This window comes from Antechinus flavipes, chromosome 1 (genome assembly GCF_016432865.1).
Source record: "Antechinus flavipes isolate AdamAnt ecotype Samford, QLD, Australia chromosome 1, AdamAnt_v2, whole genome shotgun sequence".
In the NCBI taxonomy this organism is placed as follows: Eukaryota; Metazoa; Chordata; class Mammalia; order Dasyuromorphia; family Dasyuridae; genus Antechinus; species Antechinus flavipes.
In genome coordinates, this window is record NC_067398.1 from 430,006,261 (window position 1) to 430,032,041 (window position 25,781).

The 25,781-nt window shown below is 34.4% G+C and overlaps 1 protein-coding gene across 1 annotated transcript in view; it reads right to left on the reverse strand.

Annotated features, from left to right (window-relative positions):
• Nucleotides 1-25,781, reverse strand: part of KDSR (3-ketodihydrosphingosine reductase) — a 54,701-nt gene that overhangs the window by 20,267 nt on the left and 8,653 nt on the right. Inside the window, exons 2-6 of the mRNA XM_051969913.1 lie at nt 21,600-21,689; nt 15,951-16,007; nt 14,079-14,144; nt 13,811-13,906; nt 10,508-10,699 (exon numbers count right to left, since the gene is read on the reverse strand). Coding sequence (XP_051825873.1) covers nt 10,508-10,699; nt 13,811-13,906; nt 14,079-14,144; nt 15,951-16,007; nt 21,600-21,689 — 501 coding nt within the window. The remainder of the gene's footprint in view (nt 1-10,507; nt 10,700-13,810; nt 13,907-14,078; nt 14,145-15,950; nt 16,008-21,599; nt 21,690-25,781) is intronic.

Below are 25,781 nucleotides of genomic sequence, written 5' to 3' on the forward strand. Positions count from 1 at the left end.
AATGTGCTACTAATTATCATTTTAACTTCATTTTACCTGTGTAAAAAAAATGGAGAATGAAGTAATTATGTCCTAGCCTTCACTGCTTAGAGAAAAACCCGTGTAGTAAAAAGAAATCTGAACAATCTGAATTAGAGAGATCTCGAACTGGCAAATTGTTCAAGCTGGAGAGTTCTGAGCTACAAGGTGTTAAACTGATCAGTTGCCCAAACTAATCCAGCATCAATAAGGTGAGTCCTCAGAAGCAGAGTCACCAGGTTGTTTAAGAAAGACAAACTGGCTCAGGTCATAATTAGAATAGGTTAAAACATTTTCAACAATCAGCAGTAGGATTTGCCTATAGCAAGTCAGGGAGACTAAATCCTCTTCCCCCATTCTCAATCCCTCCAACAAAAAGCATGCTATTGATAAAGAAAAAGGCAACAAGGTATGGTAAAAAGCACTAAATATGGAATCAACAGAAACTTGGGTTTGAATCCCACTGGTCACATTAAAATTTTTTGAAAAATTACCCATGGAAGTATAGGATTACGGAAACATAGCTTGAATGGAGTCATGGATAAGTAACAGTCTCTGAAGCTTCAATTTTCATCTGTAAAGTGGGTATACTAATAGCAACAAGTTCACAGAATTGTAGTTAGAATCAAATGAGATAACACAGCTAAATTTTTTTTCAAATCTTTAAAGCACTAAATAACTGTCAAGTATTGTTATTATTCATGTTTTTATTATTGTTATCAAGACAAGCTAGACACACATTCCCAGATGATCCTTGTTGATATATAGACACTAATATACTTCCATCCCTGAAAAAATATTTCCAGGATCATATAATCATCCTTCAATAATTCTTCCTTAGAATAAAACCCTAGACCTTAAACACACATTTTCTTTTACACATTCTTCAGGCAACCCATAGAACAGAAACCCAAATACTATTGTCATCTTTCCTGACCATGAGGTCTCCCAGGTCGTCTTTTTCCTTCCCTAAATCCTATCAATCCAACTCCTTCATCCTGGAAGGATTTTCACATTTTGAATATTCCCTGGATATATGACACTAGACCACGCTTCTCTAGCATACCTACATAGAAAGGTCTTTTACTTACCATGGAATATATTACTTCAGATACCTCAAATCAATAAGATACAACTTTTCTAAGAATTTCCACTACAGAACTGTCTTCTCTATATTTTGCATATCTAAATGAATATATAAAAAATATTTATCAAATGCTTCAAATATGCCAAAAACTGTTCTAAGGGATGAAAATACAAAATTAAGAAATTCTCTATCTTCAAGAAGCTTACATTCTAATGCAGAAGAAAAGGCATAACAGGGACTGATGGCAAGGAAAAAGGGAAGAGGGTAGGACATGAAAATGGCCAGACTGAAGACAAAAAGACATGATCCTAGAGAGAATAAAGCTGGGTGACTTAAGTCCTCTGGACAGAAACAGAAAAGAATACAAGCTATATTAGTCCTCTGGCTAGTTTGTTTTTTTAGTTGTTTAACCTGAACCTAATGAGAATTTTTAAAGAATAATTGTCGCTTCTTAAAAAAAGATTTTTTAATTTTAATAGTTAATTTTGCTGAATTTTTCTCTTTTTTTAAATTCTTTATTGTAAGGTATGGTTGTCTAGGAGAGGTAAAGGGAAGAGGTACAAGGGGAAATCCAGGTGATACAAAGAAAAAAGATATCAATAAAAATTCATTTTTAAAAAGAACCAGAAAGTAAAAGAAAGTTTATATATTTCCTAAGAAATGAGTTAAGGGAGCAACTAGTTGGTGTAATGGATACAGCACCAGCCCTGAAATCAGGAGGACCTGAGTTCAAATCTGACTTCAGACACTTAATACTTTCTAGCTGTGTGCCCCTGGACAAGTCACTTAATCCCAATTGCCTCAGCCAAAAAAAAAAAAAAAAAAGAGTTAAGAATTAAGGGAGCAGAACTAGAGACTTTAAAAGAAAAGATAAAGGACCAAGAAGTCAAGCCAAAAAACCACCCCTTATTCTGGGCCTGAGTTAATTTATCTGTTTAAAAAGATAGTGGTAGTTGGAGAAGGGGGAACCAAGTTTGAAAGTATGTAAAGTTCTCTCCAGTTCTAAAATTCACAGTTCATCCTGCTTCTCAGAGACAATCCCTACTTGGGTATTTCCTTCAGAACCTCATATATCCTAGTATCTTTACCCTAGCAGTGACTTGCTCTTTCAGACCACATTATTCTAGGGTACCACACTGTAATCTCTTCATTGTGAGCATTGTCCTTCACCAAGACAGATTAAAATCCCTCATTATTTTTTCATTTTGTGGAATTCGTGCCCATGTTTATCCATAAAGCCAATGCAGAAGAACTACCTAACATACTATAAACGTTACTCTAGTTCCTTTAAAGTCTTGAAATTATGAAATCTAGCACTTATACTGCCCACTTATCTCATTCTCTTTATTTGAACAGTCCATTTCCCTTACCAGCCTATATGTTCTTGATGACATCTTTTACACAATTTCCTTTTTTTAAAATAACTTCTTATTGACAGAACCCATGCCTGGGTAATTTTTTACATTATCCCTTGCACTCACTTCTGTTCTGACTTTTCCCTTCCCTTCCTCCACCCCCTCCCCTAGATGGCAGGCAGTCTTCTACATGTTAAATATGTTATCCTAGATACATATATTATACAATTTCCTTTAACAATGAAACACAAGCTCAGAGGAGGAAGAGACCTCAGACACCAACTAATCCAAGCTGTATCTAAAAAAAAAAAAAAAAAAAAAAAAAAAGCCTGCTTTTACAATATACTTAACAAATTGCCATCATTGGAAATGTCATGGATTGTTTATATATCCACTTCTGGGACACCTGAATATTTAATTCCTTTGAGAAAATGCTGTTTCATGCATAGCTACACCAGGCCACATCAGTGGAGTGCTTCAATACTACTAGAGGTCAGGATTCATCAATGGGGGTGCTCCTTCTACCAGCATAGAAGAATACTTCTTTCAATGAATGATCTTTAAAGAGTTCTAAAGTCAACACAGCCATGCCTTGTGGCCACCTGGACAGTTAAGCTCATCAAATGAAGGTATGTTGGTGCTTGGATGACAAGATTTAGAGTCTGATCCTGGGCCCAAATGGTAGCACCTCCCAGAGTTTGCAACCTACTGGTGTATCCTGCAAGAATTTAGGGTCGGTCCACAAGAAAATAAAAACACCAAAGGTACACCTTAGGGGAGGTAGAAACATTGTGTTAAAGAGATGGGCGTTTGAAGCTGGACATTTATCTAAATAGATGTCACCTGGCCCGATCTTTTCCTACTCAGTTCTGAGCCTAATGCATGATTTAGCTGCAATTCCTATGCAGGTGATGCATACTGATGAATTCATTGATTCCATTGTGTGTTCAGTCACTTCTCATAATCTAATCAATGTGCATTGGTCATCCACTTTGTCTGCCCCTAGTAGACAGCTAAATCAATCTTTTCCAAAAAATTATAGATTTTGTTGATGAAGCACTAAAGTGTTCTGGAGTTTGTGCAATTAGCAAAATATTATTTGAATAAAAGCAAAGGAGGGAATCCTACTGTTTATAAATTCTACATAAGATAATGGATCCATCCATGACATGGATAAATACCTTAAGTGTTTTCCTGTTTTCTTGCTTTAATTGATGATTATACTCAGTGAGTCATTAAAGTCACATCCACTGTCATATGGGATAGAATCTTGTCTTATTTTAAATACGTTCATGGGAAACAGCTTTGTTTGAATGAGATCATTTAAAAACAGCATTTTCTTCTGTGAAATCAAATCATAATAACAAATAAAGCAGAGTTGTATAGTTCACAGACTTTTTGGCGAGTTTTATGATTGTAAAGATATGGTTTGTTATAAAAAAAAATCATCTACAAAAACTGTTTTGTTCCTTTCTAATGTTCTTATTAAAGGCAGACTCATTGTATGCATAATTCTTTCTCAATCATTTTATAAAGGAAGCAGGCATATGAAATGGCAGTTGCTGATATATTCTCAAAACTTTTTACTTAGTAAAAGCATCTTCATGATGCTTTTTTTTTTTTTTATTGCTTTGGAGTCTATGAGACATATTTAAATCAAGCGTCTTTAAAAGTGTGTCACTCACTTCCAGCATGTATTAAGTCAAGTCTAGGCAATCACCTTGACTTTATTGTTGTGTCATTATCATTTCCTCACACAATATGTTGGGAACCGTGGTAGTTCTACTCTTATCTCAATGAGAACAGATGACAATAGGAATCCTGGCAAACCAGTTCTCTTTCACACCAGTTTGTTGTTCTCCCTCAAGTTTCATCTATAAATGTTCTGGAGATGTTCTGGCTTAACTGCGGCTTATATCATTCTCTTTGTAGCCTTGTCTCCTTTTCAATTACTTTTCAATGTTTGTATAATAATAACTTTTAGCATCTTCTATCATTATGTTCTATAATGCTTTACAAATGATTAGCTTAATTTGCCATAGACACTCAACTGATTCCTGCCAGTCCTTTTCCCTCGTTTTCCACAAACAAATACTACTCCAAGAATTTCTTCCACTTTGGGTATAGCTCTCATTTTAAGCCTCACCTCTCATTTTAAGTTCCTCACCTCTATCATAAGCATCCAGCACCCTTGCAAATTGCCATTCCTAATCTGGAATAACTCCCTGAATTAACTCCCAAATATGAACAACAATAGAGTTTGCAGCCTTCCACTACAGCTCCCTCCCTTATTTTTTAACCTGAAGCAAAAGCCCTCTTTTCATATCTAGATATCATCTCCTATCTTGGAAGCCAAATCTTTACTCTTGTTACCCCATTTCATATCATCCATTCCAGGGCACTTCTCAGAATTCTATTCTAATGTTTTAAAACAATGGGAAAATAAGGTATATTCTTCACAAAACAGCAATTCATCGAGTAATATTTATTTAAGTGCCTGCTATGGGCCAGTCACAGGTGATACAAAGACAAAAATGAAACAGTCCTTTTCTTAAAGTTACTTATAATCTATCAAGGGAGGCAGAATGTATTCATACAAATATATGTAAGATAAGTGGGAAAACAGGCAGGGAGGATTAGTTAAGACACTATAATTCAGTCTAACTCCTGAATGCCCTCCCTCTTTATTTTCCTAATTCTGAACTCACTTTTAATAGACTATGATAAGTTTCACCCAAGTCAATCTGCCAGAATTTTAATTTGATGGAATTGGCAGATTTAGATTTCAAATACTTAAAATGTCAAGAAGCAGTTGTCTACTTCCCAATGAGATGACATCTTTAATCTCATGGGAGGCTAAAAACCCAAAGCTAAAAATTAACATATCCTCAATAGCCTCGGAGAATATCTCAGGGTTTGCTTTTATCACCCAGGCCTCCTTTCTCCCACAGATCACATGCTAGAAGCCTCTGGAAGAAAATGCAGGAGTCACCTGTGGGTAGAAGGTCCTGTATAGCAAGTTTGAATCCTGCAAAAGCTAGTTACCCAAGGGAAGAGAGAAATAAAAAAACAATCTCTTCAGTTTGGTTCCAGCTCAAGCAAGGCTAATATGACATTAATCATCAGGAGAGAAAACACAACACAACTATAAAATCTTAGCAAAAAATTCACTCGTAAATTTTCCCTTGACAAGTGGAGCTCATTCCCTCAACATCAATAGGCTCAGCAGTTTTAAGGACCAGTTTACAGTCATAACTAGTTCTGGACTTGGGCCAAGTAGAGAGAGTGATGAGAAAGTACCCTATTCATTTCAACTTCTTTCCAAGGTGATGACCTATAATGGTGTTCCTTTTCTTCCACATTTGTCCCAGAGAAAATGATCAAAACAAGTCCTGAAAAGAACTTCCCTCCCAGAATAGTCTCCTAGGATATAGACCACACGATTTAACTTTTCTTTCCAAGCCATGACCTTGGACAATGTATCATAAATCTAAAGCTGAATCATGTCACAATTATGTACTCATACTAGGAAAATTGGGAAATGAAATACAAAAAAGGTTTAGCTCAAAATCAAAAGTATCATTTCTTAAAATGGAGGTTATTGTGCAGTTTCCAATGGGTTGGACTACCAGAAGTATCAGAAATTTAAGAAATATTGCCAGGCTTCATTTATTTGAAACAGAACTCTAAACAAAACAGACAATTCAAATAATTCAATCCCAGTTTTGAGAGAATCTCACAATTCAAATTAGCTGGGAATCGGCATTTGTTTGGAATCACTTGCTATTCTAAATTAACTAATACTGGCTACTTCAATTTTATTTTTCTCAGTTACAGATAAAGACAATTTTTACATTTGTTTTTTTTTTTTAAAAAAGAGTTCCAAATTGTCTTCCTTTCTCTCTCATCTCCCTCCTTCCTATGAGGGTAAGCAATTTGATATATTATATATATGCAATCATGCAAAACATATTTCTATATTTGTCATATTGTGAAAGAAGAGACAGAACAAAAGGAAAAACACATACGCACACACACACATACACACACACACACAGAGTGAACAAATTATACGCTTCGATCAGACTCTCAATTCTTTTTATGGAGGTAGACAGCACTTCTTATTGTGAGACCTCTGGAATTGTTTTGGATCATTGTGCTGCTAAGAATAGCTATGTCATTTATAGTTGAACATATTGCTGTTACTCTGTACAATGTTCCCTCGGTTCTGCTCACTTCACTTTGCAAGGCCTGATTATTTAAAGGGTGATATGAAATCCTAGCATGGGTTGAATGGATCTAGGATGCTCTCTGGGCCTCCTTCAGCTAAATGACTATGAGATCGGTTTTTTTTCTTTGGTAATTAACATCTTTGGGGCCCACATGAACTAAGATGAAGGTATCAGAGTACATAATGTTCCTTATTTCAGTTATCCCAGTTGCATCCCTCAGCTTGTCACAGCACCTACCTAATTCAGCTAAACTCCATCTCTTCCTGCTCTTTCGTCTTTTTCTGTTTTTCTTCTCTATTATATCCTCTAAAACCCTCTCTTTATCTTTAACAAAATCTTTCATCCTAGATATATTCATCTCATATTCCTTCTATAATAATTATTGTAATAGCTAGTATTTAATAGTGATTTAAGGTTTGCAAAGTAATTTACAAATATTATCTCATTTGATCCTTACAAAAACTCTGATAGATAGGTGCTATTATTCCCATTTTACAGATGTGGAAACTGAAGCAAAGTTAAGCGTTTTGCTCAAGGATATATAACTAATAAGTGTCTGAGACTGGATCTGAACTCAGTTCTTCCTGATTCTAGGTCCAGCACTCTACCCATTGCATCATATTGTTTCTAATTTCTGGGGATCAGGGAAATCTGGTCTTCTTAGAGATCTATCCCTAGCCATCTTCTCTACAACAGGGATTTCTCCTTTTCTCATGCCCTTAGGCTCCACATAACAACTTCCAAATCTTCCTTCTCTTGCAATCATCCAGCAATCATTCCCCTCTTCTCGCTCTCCAATTATCTATCACAGCTAGATCTTTCTTTCTTTTTTTTTTTTAATTTTTATTTAATAATTACTTTACATTGACACAGCTAGATCTTTCTTGCTATGATGTACAGGCTCCTAGAATTTACTCTTCTTCTTTTCTTAAGAAAAGTTTGCCATCTTTTTGGCCTACCACCAACTTCCTTCTTCCCTGCTTATATTTCCTAACTGCTGAACAATAATGAGGGAAAGTCACACAATAGGGATGAAATAGTTCTACTCAAATGATCTAATCTCAAATGAATGTTCATTCCTACATGTTAATCCTTCTATTCTTTCTAAACTATTTTCACTAGTATTTCAAAAGTTTTCTTTTCAAGTTTCTCATATTAGCCTCACTCCACTCTCTCTCAGAAGATAAACTGCCTTTTCTACTTTTCTAAGAAAAATATCAAGTTCATTTGTGCATTCATCATGTCAGCTCCTCTCTTTCTACATCTCATAGCTCTCTCTAGTTCCATCTGCTTTCTATGCTCCATGCTCTGAGTAAAAGACATCCTTTTCCTTTGAACAGACTATTATAAAGATCCAAGGAACCTTTATTCCAGCAATTATTTCCTGTAACCTTCAATTTCTCCCTAGCTTTAGGTTCCTTTTCTGACAACTACAAACATGTCTTGCTCTCTTCATCTTTAAAAAATTCAGGAATGGTTTGACATAAAGAAAACTATTAACATATTTGATCAACAACATAATTAGTAAAAATCATATGACTATATCAATATAGAAAAATACAATACTCATTCCTTATTTATAAAACACAATACTCATTTTTATTAAAAAAGAAAACACTTGAAAACAGAAGCATCTAATCTAAACCCAGCAGCAAGCATTATTTGTAATGGGGATAAGCTAGAAACCTTCCCAATAAGAGCAGGAATGAAACAAAGATGCCCATTATCACCAGTATTATTCAATATTGTATTATAAATGGTAGTAATAGCAATAAGACAAACAATTTAAGTCATTTTGAATATTATAAATGTTCAAATCAACTACAAAGCACCTACAAAGGAAGATACTATTCACATTCAAAAAAAGAACTGATAAATAGCAATGTATATGATATAGTGTTTTACATATTTATACACACACATACATATGCACACACACATAGAGAGAGAGAGGGAGAAAGAGAGAGAAAAAGAAGGCAAGAGAAAGAGAGTATAGTTTTACGTATATATATAACAGTGATATTCATAGTATGGTTTAACACACACATGTATACACACACACATACATATATATTAGTGTCTAATGGTAGCCTTTTCTAGGGTGGATAAAGAGGCACAGAGAAAAAAAATTAAAAGTACACAGCAAAGAACAAAAAAACTTAGAAGGAAGCACAGAAAAGCAATGTAGCTTTGAAAATGATGTCTAATATTTATTGTATAGTTTTTTAAGTAAATAATGTTTAAGATGAAAATTCAGTTTTATATGAGTCTTCTTTTTAATATTGTGCTGTATAAATGGAAATGTTTTTGCTTTTTGTATTTAAGTTCAAAATGAATATATATATATATTTTTTCAATCCTTCATTTATACCTTCTTCTCATACTAATGTCCTTTCTTCTCATAGCCAAATTTCTAGAAACACTCAGTGCATCCACTGCCTCGTCACTCTGTCATTTTTTGTGTGTTCATTTATTTTTTTATTTTCCACCTAGCCCTCCAACCCCAGTTGAAAAAAAAAAAACAAAAAACAAAAAAACCCCAAACCCTTATAACAAATATTCTTAAGCAAAAAAGGTAATTCATAAGTATGTAATTTCCAAAATTATATATCAGTCACAAAGATGCTATTATCAATAAGCTTTTTACATGTTCTTTTTTTCTTCTTCACTTATTAATATGTTCTTTGGCCCATAGGGGTCCAAACATTTTGATTCCATTTTCTGTCTGTGACTCATTACTCTTGATGATTCATGCATCAATCATCATAGTTCCTCTGGCATCATGAATACCCACTCTTTTTTCCAACCCATACAATCTAGCTTCTGACTTACCACTCCACTGAAACTACTTTCTCAAAGATAACTGTAATATTTTCACAATCATCATTTCCCTGACTTCTCTTTTGACTACCCAACACTTCTCCCTCACCCAAGCTATATTTTCTCTGCTCCCATGGCCTCTGGGACTCTGCTCTCTCCTGCTTCTCCTACCTTTCTGACTACACCTTTGGATTCCCCCTAATCTAGCTTAATAACAACCAGAAAGAAGGATAAAAATAAGGATTTGGAAAAATACTTAGAAATCACCTAGTTTCTCCTTCTTCACTTCTACTTTTTGGAATCCTTGCTACTCTTCAGGAAAAGACTCCAAAGAGCTACCTTTTACAGAAGATCTTTCCTGGTCTCCTACTAATGGTTTCCACTCTAAATCTATCTCCTGTCTACTGTATGTCTCTTGTAGACCTATGATAGATGAGCCTGTAGCCTCCCCTTGTTAGAATGTAAGCATGTTGTGGGCAGGGATGTGTTTCCCTGCCACCTCTTGTTCCTAGCACCCAGAACAATGTATAGCACACAGTAAATGTATAGAAATGCTCTTCTATTGCAGATCAGGCAACTCCAGTTCTCATTGTTGTAGCCAATGTGTGGGGAAAGCAAGACTTGAATCTAGATTTTCTTGACGCTAAAGGCAGACCCACAGCTACTCTGCCAAAGTGCCTCTCAGCCCCATACTATGAACCTTACATGTCATAAACTGTTGGACTATTTAAGATAATCCTAAAAGACTACTATTGAAGCATACTATTTTTCACTTTCTTTCATCTCTTTTCTTTTATCTGAGTGTATAACCTTTATCTGATTGCTTATTGTCTCAAGGAGGGGAGAGAGGAAGGAAGAAAGAGGGATAGAATTTGGAACTCAAAACTGGAAAAAAATGTTTAAAAATTGTTTTCACATGTAATTGGGAGAAAATGGTGAGTGTATTAGTGTGTTCAGAGCAAAGATAAAACAAAGAAGTTAAAAAAAAAATTTACCTCCATTTGCAGAGCTTCAGCTAATCCTCGAAGAGCAAACTTAGACGATGAGTACGCAGTAAAGCCAAATAACCCTAATTGTCCAGCCTGGGAGGATACAAAGACAATTCTGCCCATCCTTCTTTCTTTCATGGTGGTTATCACTGCGCGGCTGGGGTATACGCTGCCCAAATAATTTATATTCATTAATCTCTAAGGGGGAAAAAGATCACAAGTATTATTTGAAAATTTTCAACCTTTAAGGCACTTAACACTTAACAATTCAATTAGTGTTCATTAAATACCTACTACATGCAGGATATTGTACTAGATGCTTGGAGATCCAATAGCAAAAGTGAAGGAATCCCTGCTCTCAAAGAGCTTTTAATCTTTTGGAAGATACAACACAAAGAGAAGACAAGACAAGACAAGACAAGAAAAGAGGAGAGAAAAAAGGAGAGGAGAGGAGAGAAAGAAGAAGAGAGGAGAGAAAAAGGAGAGGAGAGAAAAAAGGAGAGGAGAGGAGAGAAAAAGAAGCTTCAGGACAGTAGCTTCACTTTAGCTATAGGATATGAGAACTCAAAAGTCAAGTCAACTTGCCTGGGATCACACAGCTAATAAATGGCAAAGGTCACATTTGAAGTTGTTCTAACCACTGCACCTTCTAGGTGCACTAATGTGGTCCAGTCCTGGCTCTGATACTTGTTAGTTGTGGAACCTCTGGCAAATTAATTCTCTTCTCAGCTGCCTCATCTGTAAAATGGGTATAATAGTAGATGTATTCCCCAATGTGCAGGGAGTCTTCAGGGAAGGCTTTGCACAGGAGGCTGCTGTATCAGGGCTGAGATTTAATAAGGAGTCTAAGCCACAGAAGTGAGGAGAGGGAATATTGGGGGCCATTTGTGCAAAGGCCTGGTGATGGAAGATAAAGAAACTGAATTCAAGGCTAATTTGCCAGAAGGGTAATACAGAATTAGTCTAGGAAAGATAGTGTAGAAGGTTTTGAAAGCCAAAGAGGGAATTTGCATTTCATCCTATATGTGGAAGTCATTGATGCTTCTTGAGCAGAAGAAAGACTAAGGGAGATCCATGTTTTAAGAAAATCAATTTGGATGACTGGGGAAAAGGGGAAAAACCAGAGGAAGAAAGAACAATATTAGTTGCCTCTACTAAGAAACTCAACTGCAGAATTACTACTGACACTACAATTATAACATGAGCCTTATTCTGGCAACTGAAGTTATTTATGCCAGTAAAAACTGGCCAAACAAGCTTTCTTCTGATAAACTTAGGTGTGTTGCAAACAAAAGTAGGTGGTGTCTCTCTCTTTTTTTTTTTTTTAAAGAGAAGTGTTTTGATAAGAAAAATATATTCATTATAAATCCCAACACTGGATTTGTCCCCCAAAGAAAGATAGCCAGGATTCTGCATGTGAATCAAGAATATAGTTTACTTTTACATAAATCTCATCAATCTGGGGAAATTTAAGAAAGAATCTTTAGTTTTCATTTGAAAATCAATCAAAAAATGTTATTCTACATATGCAATTTGCTATGTAAAAATAGTTGAAATAGAATATCTTAAAACTAAATAGAAATAAACCATTTAATTTAGAGAATGAATCCAAAATGATATTTGTATCTTACATATTCATAATAAATCCACATTTGAAGTTCATTATACCAGAGAATGGAATATTCCTTTCTAGGAAATGCCTGGAGGGGAGATTAAAAGGAACAAGCTAAGCAAGGATCAGAGGCCCCAGAATATAAGCCTCTTTTCCACATTATGAGCATGATTTTTTTTTGGGAAAAAAAAAAAAGACCCATCTATGGGAAGATTCAGGAGCTAAAAAGGCCATAGGGCCCAAAAGAGAGGCTGGGTCAACTCCAAATGGGCCCTCTCACTAGTCTTGGAAACTGGGACAGAAAAGCTACTGTCCAGGCCTATTTTCCACTTACCCAATAAAGAACAAAAAAGATGTTGATAAAAATTTAATTTTCAATGGGAAACTGTTCAATGGAAATTCAACCATGAGAATTAATTTTCCTCAACCCCATTTACTTTACATAATTTATTTCCTCAATCATCTTACTTTTAATCATAAATGTACACAAAAACACATGCACATAATGCTTCTATCACAAGGCTGTTGAAAAAAATTTTAAATTTAAAATAAAAATTTAATTTAATTTTAATTTTAAATCTTAAATTTTAAAATGTAAAATGATTTGTAAAACTTTAAAGTGTTAACCAAATGTGATCTATTATTATTATTGTGCATACTTCCACTAAACATACACATATTAATTTTATCTAGCCAGCATGTAAATGTACACATTTTCCCCTAGGAACACAGAATCTTAGTAATGGAATAATTTTTAAAGTTGCTTTTTTCCCTTTGTCCCAAACAGTACAAGAGCTTAGCCAATCTCTTCTTTCTAAAATTGGCTTAAATCCTCCAATTTCTTAAACTGGCCATTTCCAGAGTCAGCTTACCTCCTTTCTCTTATAATCTCATCTTTGACTATTAGTTTTCTCTTAGATATTTCCCTCCAATCCATTCTAAATACACTATAGGAAAAAATTAATTTCATCAATTGTTTTTCATAGGTTAAATGGAAAATGGACCTTTTTTACCTAACTGATAAAGTTGCTTTAAATTACTATTTATAACTTGGTGATCTGACTAAGTAGGAAAACTGGTAGAACCCAAAATGAACTCTGGTTTAATGAAATAATTTGGATGAAAATCTAGGAGATTTTACTACTAACGTCAAATTAATAGAACTGGATTCTGGGTGTTTTAGGTTTTCTTAGCTGAAACAAGAAAATGTAACATATCTCAAAGGAGAAAGAGGTCACTGTTTAAACTGTAATGGAAATTTCAATAATACATTAAGAAAAAAAAAACAGTTATCAGGTTAAAAATTGTGCTTTAGAGAATATAAAACTTAAGGTATTTCTTTTTTAGGCTGAAGTGAAACTCTAAAAGTGCTTCAATGGTGAGAGTCCTACATATAAGTTGTGATAAGCATAGGTAGGTGACATGGTAGATAGAGCACTAGCCTTGGAATCAGGAGCAACTGAGTTCAAATCCAGCCTCAGTCACTTAGTAGCTATATCACTTTAGGCAAGTCACAACTCCATTTGCTTTCACAAAATAAAAATAAAAAAAACGTTGAGATGGTTCTAAGAGCAGGCATTTACCATTCCATTATCCCTAATTTTAAAGGTTTCAAGAAAGAGCCTACTGTTTTCAACTAGCAGCATTAGAGTGCATTTCACATATTTAATTATTAAAGGAAAAGCATTCTTACTTACCTCAAAATAATTTATTTCAAGATCTTCAAATTTTCCTGAAACTGATGTCCCAGCACAGTTTACAAGCATGTCAACAGGGCCCAGCTTCTCTTGTGCCTATAAAAAAGGTCATCGCTGCAGGTGTCTTGGTTAATAAAAGATGTGAAACTCTTAAAAATGCAAGAAAATCATTTCAAATACTAACAAATTCTTTCATTTACCCCAGGTAATGAAATAATAAATGTAAAAAAAATGCTGATATCCTGACCCAAAAGACCAAAACTCTTACTTGTTTAATGACATTTTCCACTTGTCCATAATCTTGAGATACATCGACTGAGATACAAAGCACGACCTAATAAAATAATAAATACATTTAAGTGCCTGCCAATCTATTTCTAAGTAGCTTTACTTTGAAAAGAGCCAAGTTCTTAATGTGGAAATATGTTTACATGATTGCATATATATGACCTATATCAGATTGCTTGCTATCTTAGGGGGAGGAATTAGGAGAAGGAGAAAAAAATTTAATCTCAAAATCTTATGAAAATTAATGTCGAAAATTACCTTTAAACATATTTGGGAAAAAAGAGACAATTTTTCAATAATCAAGTTCAAGAAAGTTTCCAAATGTATGGGCATGTATTTGAAGTGAGCTAACAGAGCATTTATTTAGCTTCCAGGAAAAACAAGCAGAAAACAATGTGTTCAAAATATTAAAACCTTAGCAATATTGTATCTGTCAATGATTGCTCTTTGATCAAGAAGCTGTGATTTCAAATCAGATGCTAAACATCAAATTCGGAGAAACCAAGAGTTAGGTAAGTAGCATGTCACCCCAACCCACAAGCATCTTAGTTCCAAAACAATTTGAATTAGGAAAGAAGGCAGTCTGGTCAAGGGTGAAGTCACTGAGGCTATTAAAGTTTCATGATCTAGGATGAGAATCCCAGATCATTTTCAAATACTAAAAGCAAATCAAGTTCTCATCTTATGGTTTAGCTGTTCTGATCAATACAATGATCTAAGACAAGTCTGAAGGACTTATGATGAAAAAAATGCTATCAATCACCAGAAAAAGAACTGATGGAGACTGAATGTAAATTGGAGTATATTTTTACTTTATTCTTCTTGGGGGGAGGGGAGGTAATGATGGTATTTTCTTTTGCAACATGGCTAATATGAAAATGTTTTGCATAACATAAGCTATATCAATTTTTTTGCCATTTCAAAGAAAGGAGATGGGGAGAGGGAGGAAAGGAATTTGGAACCCCTTTTTAAGTTAATATTATATTTTCTATGTGTTGAGAAAAATTTAATGAAATAAAAATATATTGGGGGAAAAAGTTCTCATTCTATATGTCAGGATTCCTAATAGAAGTCCTACCTTGGACCTATTGATCCAACAAGAAACATTTACTAAGACTTACTCTGTGCAAAGCAAGAAGGAAAGTCCAAAAGTGGATAAAAAAAAAAAAAAGTGGCTTTGAAGTGAAGAAGACCTGGCTGGCTTATATGAATAAAAACTAGTCATTTAATTTTCTAGTGACCCTAGGCAACTACCACCTAAGCCTGTGATAATCAATAAGCATTTATTAAATGTCCATCTGCCAGGCACTGTTACAGAATTCACTAAAGTACCAAAAGGAATTCACTAAGCACCAAAAACTTCTATTTTAACTTTTTTTTTTCTGAAAACTTAAAGTTTAACCTCACCTTGGGGGAAAAAAATTATACCTTCAAAGTTTTTAGAAGCCAACTCCCAAGGGTCAGCCTATCTAGACAGGCATTCTAAATTCTAAAATTCCTCCTATACAAGCACAGATATGACCAAGATATACAGTAAAAAGAAGGCATTTCTTGCCACCTGCCCCATAGAAGTTTGTGTGGTCATTCATTCAACTGATTTTGCTTAGAAAAATGTCTTTATTGTCTGAAATTGTTATCTAAAAATCTATGTTTCTGTCTATATGTGTTTTCTGTTAATGATTTCAGTTCCAAAGCAACTAGAAAAAAATTTCAGCCACTTTAAAACAGTCTAACAAGCACTTTAATTAGAAAAATTCTATAATCTTATAGGTATGTGTTGGTAGCTGAAGCCATACATTTACCTTGGACCAGCCTGATTAGTACATAAAATGGGTACAGGAAAGTGATTTACCTGTTTATCATTAATAGAGTGTTTTTCAATTTCTTTCTTTGCCTGGAGCAACTTGTTCTGAAATTAATGGAAAGCAATTAGTTTGGATGATTTATTTTATTTCTTGGTGAGAGAGGAAGTAGCTCATAATATAAACATTTATTAAACAGTAGGAAAAAACTTAGAAAAGTACAATATAGCTCTCACCCAAACTCTTAACAATATCATAACTAGCACATTATAACCAAGACTCTTTAAAATGATCTGGAATTTCAACAGAATGTCATTTAACCCCAGGTCTTCTTAAACTTTTTGTACTCCCCATCTCTTTTCACACAAGAACTTTTTACATAATCCCAGGTATATAGGTATATAAAATAGGTATACGAATCAAATGATATGATAATAAATCATAATTTCATAACCCCTACAATGAGTTATACAATCCTATATGGAATCATGATATACAATTTAAGAAACTTTGACTTATTCCCCCATTTATGATTGTTCCTCAAGGACTGTCATTTTCAAACCCTACTTCCTGACCCCAATTTTTTCATGGAACCAATTAATGATATCTTGCTGGCTATATCTATAGGAAGTGTCAATTCTCTTGTCTGTAGGCACCAATTAATTAAACTTACTCCTGTATGAGAGCATAAATAAGAAAAAAAGTTTTTTTTTTAAAGTTTGAATTACAGTATTAAATGATGAGTGAACATCTTGCATATGAATAGTTAAATCAGTCCTATTTCATTATGTAAAGACACAAATGCAAGCATATGGTCATTTTGCACTACTCAAATTACTATGGTTATAAACTTATAATTCTATATTTTGAACTTTACTTTGGATCTTTGGATGTTCTCAGAAAAATCTCTAGGCTTTAGGCCAAATGGTATCGATATTTAAATCATTTTTTTTTTTTGCATTATTTGAAACTACTTTCCATAATGGTTGGACCAAGCTTATCATTTCCTATCACAAAAGAAGTATACTCTGATAAGTCTGCAATATAAAGAAACCATATATTTTAATTTTAGGTATCCTAAAGGCAAATAATATGAAATTCACATATCTCTTTTCAAATTGACTTTGTGAAATATTGTTTTATGGCTACAGATCAATTGGTGAAATAGCCATTAATAGATAATGAGAATACTCTCAAACTCAAATGGATCTGGGAACTAGTAGTTATGAAAAATTCCTTCCATGATGCAGATCACAACCTTTACATAGCTGGCAATCTTGTGTTTGCCTCTCTCCTCCCATAAGTTCACACTCCAGGGCATCAACCAAGGCAAAGTACTACAGGATTTCCTCACTGTCTCCTAACATAGGATAATAGTGGAGTACTCTATGCATTTGTCAATCTTTGATCTTTCACATAACTAGCTTATCAAAACCCATATGATTCTTTGATAACTGACAGCTTTTTTTACACTGGTTGTAAAGTACTACTTGCTCTTGCCTTCCATGAGTTCACCACTGCCCCTGTGTAAGATTCATTTTTACTTCTTCATAGACTATTATATTACATGCCTAATTGCCATAAAGTAATACAGTATTTTAAAATGTATGTTTTCATGGGAAGTTTTGGGGTCAATAAAAAAGTTTTGTAATTTCCTAAAAGGCAATCCAAAGCATCCTTCTTCTCCCTATTGTACTGGATTGTCTGTCTGTTTTTCTCTCACACGCACAGCCCCCTATAGGTTTGCCATTCAAATATATATATGTATGTATGTGTGTATGTATGTATATATATGTGTGTATATATATATATATATATTTCCCAGAGTATTTTATATATACATATATAAAATTATATATACATTATATGTATATAATACATTATATGTATATATAAAATACTCTGGGAAATAAAGATTTTTTTAATCCAGTTAATCTTTTCTGTAAGGATGGGCAGGTCAAACTCTCTCTAAAACTTGATTCAATCAGTATAAAGTTACCTGAAAATCAGTCACTTGATGTCTTGCCACTGGATCCCAAAAGCTCTGGAGGACAGAGTGAGGCTGATAATTGTGCACAGTTTTGCCTCACTTAAATAAAATTGACTTGCAAATCAAGACATCAACTTCTTGATGTCATTGGTCTACTTCAAGAACAAAAGATGAACAATGCCTGAAAACAGAAGCTTTGGAATATGGCCACATTCATAGAAATTCTGTTTTCAGCTTGGACACTGAACTGGATTTCTTCTACCACAAAGATAAGCGGCAAGCATATACCTCACTACTTTATTATGCCTTATCTAGTGTTTATTATCACAGGATTATTTCTGTAACATCTCTTGAGTAATCTTGAGTGATTTTGATGGATAGGAGATATTTTGTTGGAAAAGAACCTGTAAAGTGGCATTTTCTTCTATCAATCAATCAACAAGCATTCATTAAATTCCTTTTGTTTACCAGATACTGTGCTAAGCCCAGGGGTTACAGTTACAAAGAATGAAACAATCCCCATTTACATTCTGATGGGGGGAGGGAGGAATACGTACAGCATCAATATAAAATGAAATAGAAATATAATAAATATAATTAAGTACAAGATAGCTTGGAAGGAAGGAAAAAAGGAAGGAGAGAGGGAAAGAAAGATGGAGGGAGAAAGGTAGGAAGGAAAGAAAGGAAGAGAGGAAACAAATGTTTTAAAATTTAAATTTTTTAAAATTAAATTTTTACTAATATTTTCTGTTTCTTATTTCATCATAGTTATCCCAAATATATCTCCTAGACATTCCTGCTCCCTCCCAGAAAGTCATCCCATATAACAAACAGTATTTTTAAAGGGGGGGGGGGGGGAACAGTACAACTGATATTTTATACACACATACACACACACACACACACACACACACACACACACACGTATACTGAAAAAAATCTAAAAATATATGCAATGTGTAACACCTGTGGACCTTCCAGCTTCATGAAGGAGTGAGTTGTAGGTATGTCCTCTCATATCTCTTCACTTAGTTCTGTATGATCTTAAATTCACTTTTTGTTTTTTGATGTATATTCATTTTCATATATTCCATTTATATATAATTTACTATTTATATAGTTAAGTAGGGTTTGGAAATGACGGTCCTTGAGGAACAATCATAAACGGGGGAATAAGTTAAGTCAAATCCAATATATTCCATTTATTCCATTGTTAGGACAATATTAAGAGTGTGAATCTGTAAGATCAAAAGCACGGAAGGGTATTTGATCAGTAGGGAAGTTCAGAAAAGGGAAGGGTTTGTGGGAAAAGTCAAGTCAAGTCAATGTTAAGCACTTACTACATGTCAGACGTGATATCTCCAAGCAATAGGGATAAATGAGAGGGAAGAGGTGTAACTGTGTGGAGGAAATAATGGCGAAGTCGAGAGAAGGCAGATTCCTTCCTCAAAATGGAGGTTCTTGAAAGAACTAACTAATGGAAGAAGACTTTAGGGGGAAGAGAAAAAGCACCTGAAGCTTAGGGAAAAATTAAGAAAATGAAGGATGGATAGATTAGAACATTCCTCAAAATGGAGATTCCAGGAAGAACCCACCAATAGAAAAAAGGGTGAAGGGAAAAGGAAGCCAAGTCATGGGAGCAATGTCAGGGGAATGATAATAAGTTCAATCTCCTACAGGTTAGCTTTAGATCTTTGGGAGATCCAATTTGAAACATCCAGTAGACAACTGTAAGCTCTGAGGAAAAACCGGGGTAACTAGGTGGCAAAATAGTTAAAAGTACTGAGTATAGAGACAAGAGGACCTAAATAAAAAGTAGGCATCTGACACTAACTAGTTATGTAACCCTGGCCGAGTCATTTGATCTCTGCCTTGGTACCTATCTCACAGTTATTATGAGGATCAAATGAGATAGTATTTGTAAAGTGTTTAGTACACTGCCTGCCAAAGAGTAAACATTATATAAATCCTTATTCCCTTTCTTTATATCATTATTTTATGTTATATATATTGTGTTATATGTTTAGGTATATATATGCATATATTCACATATTTACATCTGTATATATATTCACAAGGTGTATCTACATGTATATTTATAAAATGATATAATTATTATACATTTATACTTTCTATGTTCAGTTTGTGTGTGTGAGAGAAAGAAAAGATTATGTACATAGACATAATAGTTAACTTCATGGTAACTGAAGAGGTTATCAAGAGAAAATATAGATAGAGAAAAGAAGACACAGGACAGAACTCTGAAGTACACTCACATTTAGAGAACATACTATGGGATAGCTTTCTATCAACAAATAGTAGGCACATAGGATCTTATAATCTCTAGATCTGTGACATAAGCAAAGATGCTGAGTAGCATTTGCAGAAGCCAGCTTATTCCATACTGATAAGATGTACTCAGTTCCTACATACGTGACTAAAAGATTTTCTGTTGATGCACATACAGGTAGAAAATTTATTGAAGCTCTCTCTCAATCTTCTTTTCCAATATTAATAAGAAACAAGATTTTCCTCCCATACCTTTTGTAATCTCCTAGTTCATTGGATATTAGTCCTTTAACATGCTCACAACTGTATCATTTCCAGCATGGATTTCCTCTTGTAGATGCTTAGCTAAATCTGATTATTTCTCCCATCTTTGTTATTTTTAGTACCACTTCTATCTCTTCCATGTACACGGCAGAATTGTAACATTAGGGTCCATTGTGTCTGACTGAGAAAACATTTTGTTATCATGACTTTTACAAATTTCTCAATTTTTCTTATTTGGTGTTTTTTTTTTTTTTTTGTTTTGTTTTGTTTTGTTTTGTTTTTTAATGCTTAAAAACACTTCAGATGACTTGCTTGGTTAGATATCTTGCCAAGGTATTGTTGTTTTTAACTTGTTTTATTTCTCTCTGCTTTGGGATACTGCTTATAACTGTCTATTATCCTTCTTCATGAGATTTTGCAAATGAGTTTGCAAATTAATTTGTAAATAAGTTTACAAATGAATGTTGCATTTAGCAGTGATCTTTCTGTGATTCAGAAGTAATACAGAGGTTTGCTAAGATGTCTAACTGGTACTTTTGATCTCCTAATTATGGCAATTAATTTACATTGATTAAATTTTTAAATAAAAACATAATCAGTGTCAGTGTTAATTCCACTGATCAGTTCACATTTGATTGTCAATTCTTTGCTTAAATAGTTCGAGGTTAAGTTGTTTCAGTTGTACCCTCTCATCTTTTTTTCACTATTATATTTTATTTTTGTTTTCAACTAATTATGATCTTAGCTCTAACCATTCAATGATCTGACAATACACAACTGCCTTGAGGATATCAGACAGAAATTTAATACAATCTATAATTGTCACATTCTATATGGATATACAAGTAGCACGTGTGGGATGTCAAAAACAGCAAGAAAAAAAGATAGATGAGTTATTTTGGTCCGGGCTCTGCTAATTATAAGTCATGGGACCCTATTAAAATTATTAATTCATGTCATAACAAAATTATTATTGGCTCTCATCCTATAAACATTCAAAATATAAGCAAGCCCACCAACCATGTTAAGACCATTGGTAGTCTGAGAGCAGACCACACTTGTGGATATAAATGCCATTTTTAGCAGAAGTAGATCATGGTTCACCCTGTAAAACAGTGAGTGAATCTATAAGTTTAAAATAATAAATGAATTTTACCTCATTTCTTGCAACCAGAGTTATGAATGCTCCTTGCTTATAACACTCAATTGCAATACATTTTCCAATGCCACTGGAACCTCCAGTAACCTAAAAACAAACAAAATCAAATAAATGCAATAAAATATCAATTTTTTTTACTTCCTTTGAGGGAAAGATTACTTAAGATAGATATTTATCAAAGATTTAAAAAAAAAACAAAGATACACTAGGCAACATGGATCTATTAAAATGTGCCTTGTCAATGTCACATGAAATGTATTTGAAAGTAATTTACAGATTGGATAGCATCAAACATGTAACAGAGCAACACTGTAAAGGATAAACATTGAGCTGTTCTTGAAACTTGATCCATGACAGAATCAAATTATAAATCAAACACTTGCAATTATTTATCCTTAAGTCCTTTCCATGGAAGATACTTTATAAATCTAACAATCAAATTTGCTCTGTCTCAAGGCCCAATCTAAGTGTGGTTTTCCCCCAGCCCTATTATGCCAAAGCCATAAAATCTCAAGACTAGAAGGGACAGTTCCAAAGCTATCTAGTTCAATTTCAACAATATCCTTGCCTAATTCTACTTGGAAATCTCCAGTGATAAGGTCTTTCCCCTACTTCCCAAGGCAGCTCCTGTCCCCTACCCAGCACTACCCAGAAGGATTTCTTTAAACAAGAGTCAAATTCTATTTCTCTATAATCTACTGGTCCTAAGTCTGCCCTTTGAGGCCAGACAAAAGAATCCCTCTTTCACATGACAATCTTTCAAATACTTAAGACAGCTATCCTGTTGACAGTTTCCTAACTAAACACCCCCACTTTTTTCAATATCTAGGTGACACAGTAGATAGGGAGATGTAAGGAAGTCCTGAGTTTAAATTTGGCTTTGACTAGTCACTTAACCTGTCACTAATCTCTTTGGTTTCCTCATCTATAAAATGGGGATTATAACAGCAATTACCTCACAGGACTGTTGTGAGCATTAGACAGGAATATATTTGAAAAGCACTTTGCAAACCCTGAAAAGCTACAAAAACGCTAGCTATTGTTGCATTATTATAAATATTAGATATTATCATTATTATTGTTCAACCAATTACCCCTGAATGACACAGTATCTTGTATAGCTCTCTCTTTCCTCCTTATATTCCTACAATGAGAAGTATGGCATTTGGTTAAATTGGAAAGATCAGGTAGCTTTATTAAAAGATCACTGTTAGAACTCAGAACTAGTCCAATTCAATTCAATTAAGGATACTAAGTATCAATGTCCCAGACCACTATACTAAACACCAGGAAGACACAGTAAGGTATCTTCCCCATTCTCAGGGAATTTATAACTAGCAGAATAGGAGACATACACAAACTTATACATGAAAGATGCACTGAAGAGGTTAAAACATAATATAATGGGAGATCTAAATGGGAAAAAATCTATTACTAACTTGTAGAAGCCAGGGTAGACTTCCTTATATTAAGTTGAACTTTAAAGAAAAGATAAAAACATTTAAAAAATAACAACAGAAAGTAGAGTGAGGCATCCTATATATATAGTATGAGCAAAGGCAAAGCCAGGAACGTTGGGGAGGATAGGGGGGTTATAAGTAGGCTTGTTTGACAGAATAGTTTGAGACAAGCCTTAGAAGTTAGGGGGTCCTGGATTGCTCCCTAATATCTATTTTAAAGATATTTAAATATTTACACATTGTCTCTCCTTGTTAGAATATAAGCTCCTTAAAGGTAGAAACTAGCTTTTGTCTTTGAATTCCCAACATCTAGTACAGTGCCAGGAAAACAATAGGCACTTGATAAATGTTCATTCTGATTATTTGGACTTCAGAGGCAGGGTTGGAAGTAGTCAAGTCAACAAGGATTTGTTAAGCATTTACTGTGCTTAGTACTAAGACTACAAGCATAAGCCCAAACAAAAACAAATCTCTACCCTTGAAGAGCTTATATCCTAATAAGAGAAGAAAATACAGGAAAAAAAAAAGGTGAAAAGTGGTGAAGAGGAAGGTATTTTACAATTCTGCTCTATGGGATCTGCTTTCACTGAGACATGATGAAGAAAAAAGTCCACAAAATAGAAGCAGAACCCAGATAGGAATGAAGGCATGAGCCTTCCTTGGTTACAAAAAGGAATTGACCAATCAGATGAAGGGCTACAGGGATAGAGTGATCTTTCCTGATCAGAAGGCTGCTGAATCCTTTAGATCACAAGAGCATGGTGGAGCCCAGAGAAGAATGAAAAACCAAACATTGCTAGTCTGGATACTTTCTTAAAATGGTAGTTCCAAGAGGAACTCACCAATCAAAAATGAATATGATTTTTCTTGGTAGGCAGTAGAGGGGTTTTGAGCAGAGAGTAATACAAATCGATGCATAAGAAATATGTCTGAAAATAGAGCGATGACTAAGGAAGTAGAGAAGGCACTTGAGAGAAGATTGGAAATATTATAAAGCATTCCAATAGCCCAGAGCAGGGGTAGTATGAATAGAACAAAAGAAACAAATGTGAAAGATATTATGTACAATTGACAGAATTCAGTAATTAAGAAAATATAAGATGAGTTAGAAAAAAATCAAAGCTATTACTATATCCTCTGTTATACAACTAAAGTTTCAGACATATGTTGGAGTAAATGTCCAGGTACATCAAAAGGATTGGGTAAATAATAATATCCATCCATTTGTCTGGGATAATACTACTAACAAATAGTAAAGGAAGAGTAGATTTGGGGAGAAAATAAGATCAACTTTGGGTAAATCAACTTTAAAGTTGAAGTACCAGTTGAATATTCAGTTAGAGATGTTGGTCTGAAGGTTGAGTGAGACATCAGGGTCATTCAATTAAATTCACTGATTATTCATTGTGTTTACTATATGTAAGTCTCCTCTCCAGAGTACTGAAGATACAAGGACAAAAAACAGACAGTTCTTACTCTCAAGGAAGTTACCACTTTCTACTGGGAGAATGCAACATAAAACACAGACAAAAATAAGATAATTCCAAAGGGGAAAAAGAAGAGATCAGGAAAGGTTCTGGACATAGACACAAAGCTATTTTAAATGAAGGAACTTGGAAATGAAGACAGATTATATCCCATATGGAGATACGACGCTTGAAAAAGGCATGAAGATGAAAAATAGCGTGTTGATTTCAGAAAATATTCAATAGGCCAATTTGTCAGCAATATTGAGTATGTGAAGTAGAATGGGGGTAATTATTCTGGAGGGAGAAGAGATCTTCAATACCATCTAATTTAATCCCTCATTTTACAGATGAGGAACTACTTTGCGGAGGGATGAAGTGATTTGCCTAAAGGAAGAGAAATTCTCTTTTTTTTACTGATTTTCAGTTGTTTTTCAGTTGTGTCTGACTGTCATGACCCCACAAAACATAATAATAATAACTAACATTTATATAGCCTATACTTTGTGCCAAACATTGTATTAAGCACTTCACAGTTATATTTCATTTGATCCTCAAAAACACCTTGGGATGTAGGTTCCACAATTATTCTCATTTTACACTAAAGGTGTATTGCCAGGTCTAAAGTTAAGTGAACATTAAGTGTCTGAGGATATATTTGAACTCAGGTCTTCTTGCTTCCATGCCCAGTGCTACCTCAATGCACCTATTTCTTTCTATTCACACTACCACCACTTAAGATGAGGCTCCTCTTCATCTCTTACTTATATGATTGCAATAGTCTCCTGACTGATTTCCCTCCTACAAGTCTTTCCCTATTGCAAACCATCCCCCACACAACTGCCAAAATGACTTTCCTGAAGTACAGGTCTAAGTGTCAAAATGACTCATCTCCACCCATACTTCTCAATAAACTTTCCTGGTTCTCTATTACCTCTCCTGTTATGATACCTTGTATTTGGGCTTTAAAGCTCTTCACAACTAGTTCTCTTCAGTCTTCTTCCAGTTTTCTCCCCTCCACATACACTAAAATCCAGCCATATTGGTCAACTTGTCCCTGATACATGAAGCTCCTCTTCCACCAGCCTTTGAACCTGCTCTTTTCTGCTTAGAATGCTTATTACTCCACCTCCAGCTCTTGCTTCAAGAGTCAGTTCCAATAAAACCTTTTGAAGGAGACCTTGTCCAGTTCTACTGATTGGTCAACAAAGATTCACACTGCATCCTGGATCATCATCAGTCATCTAGACCTC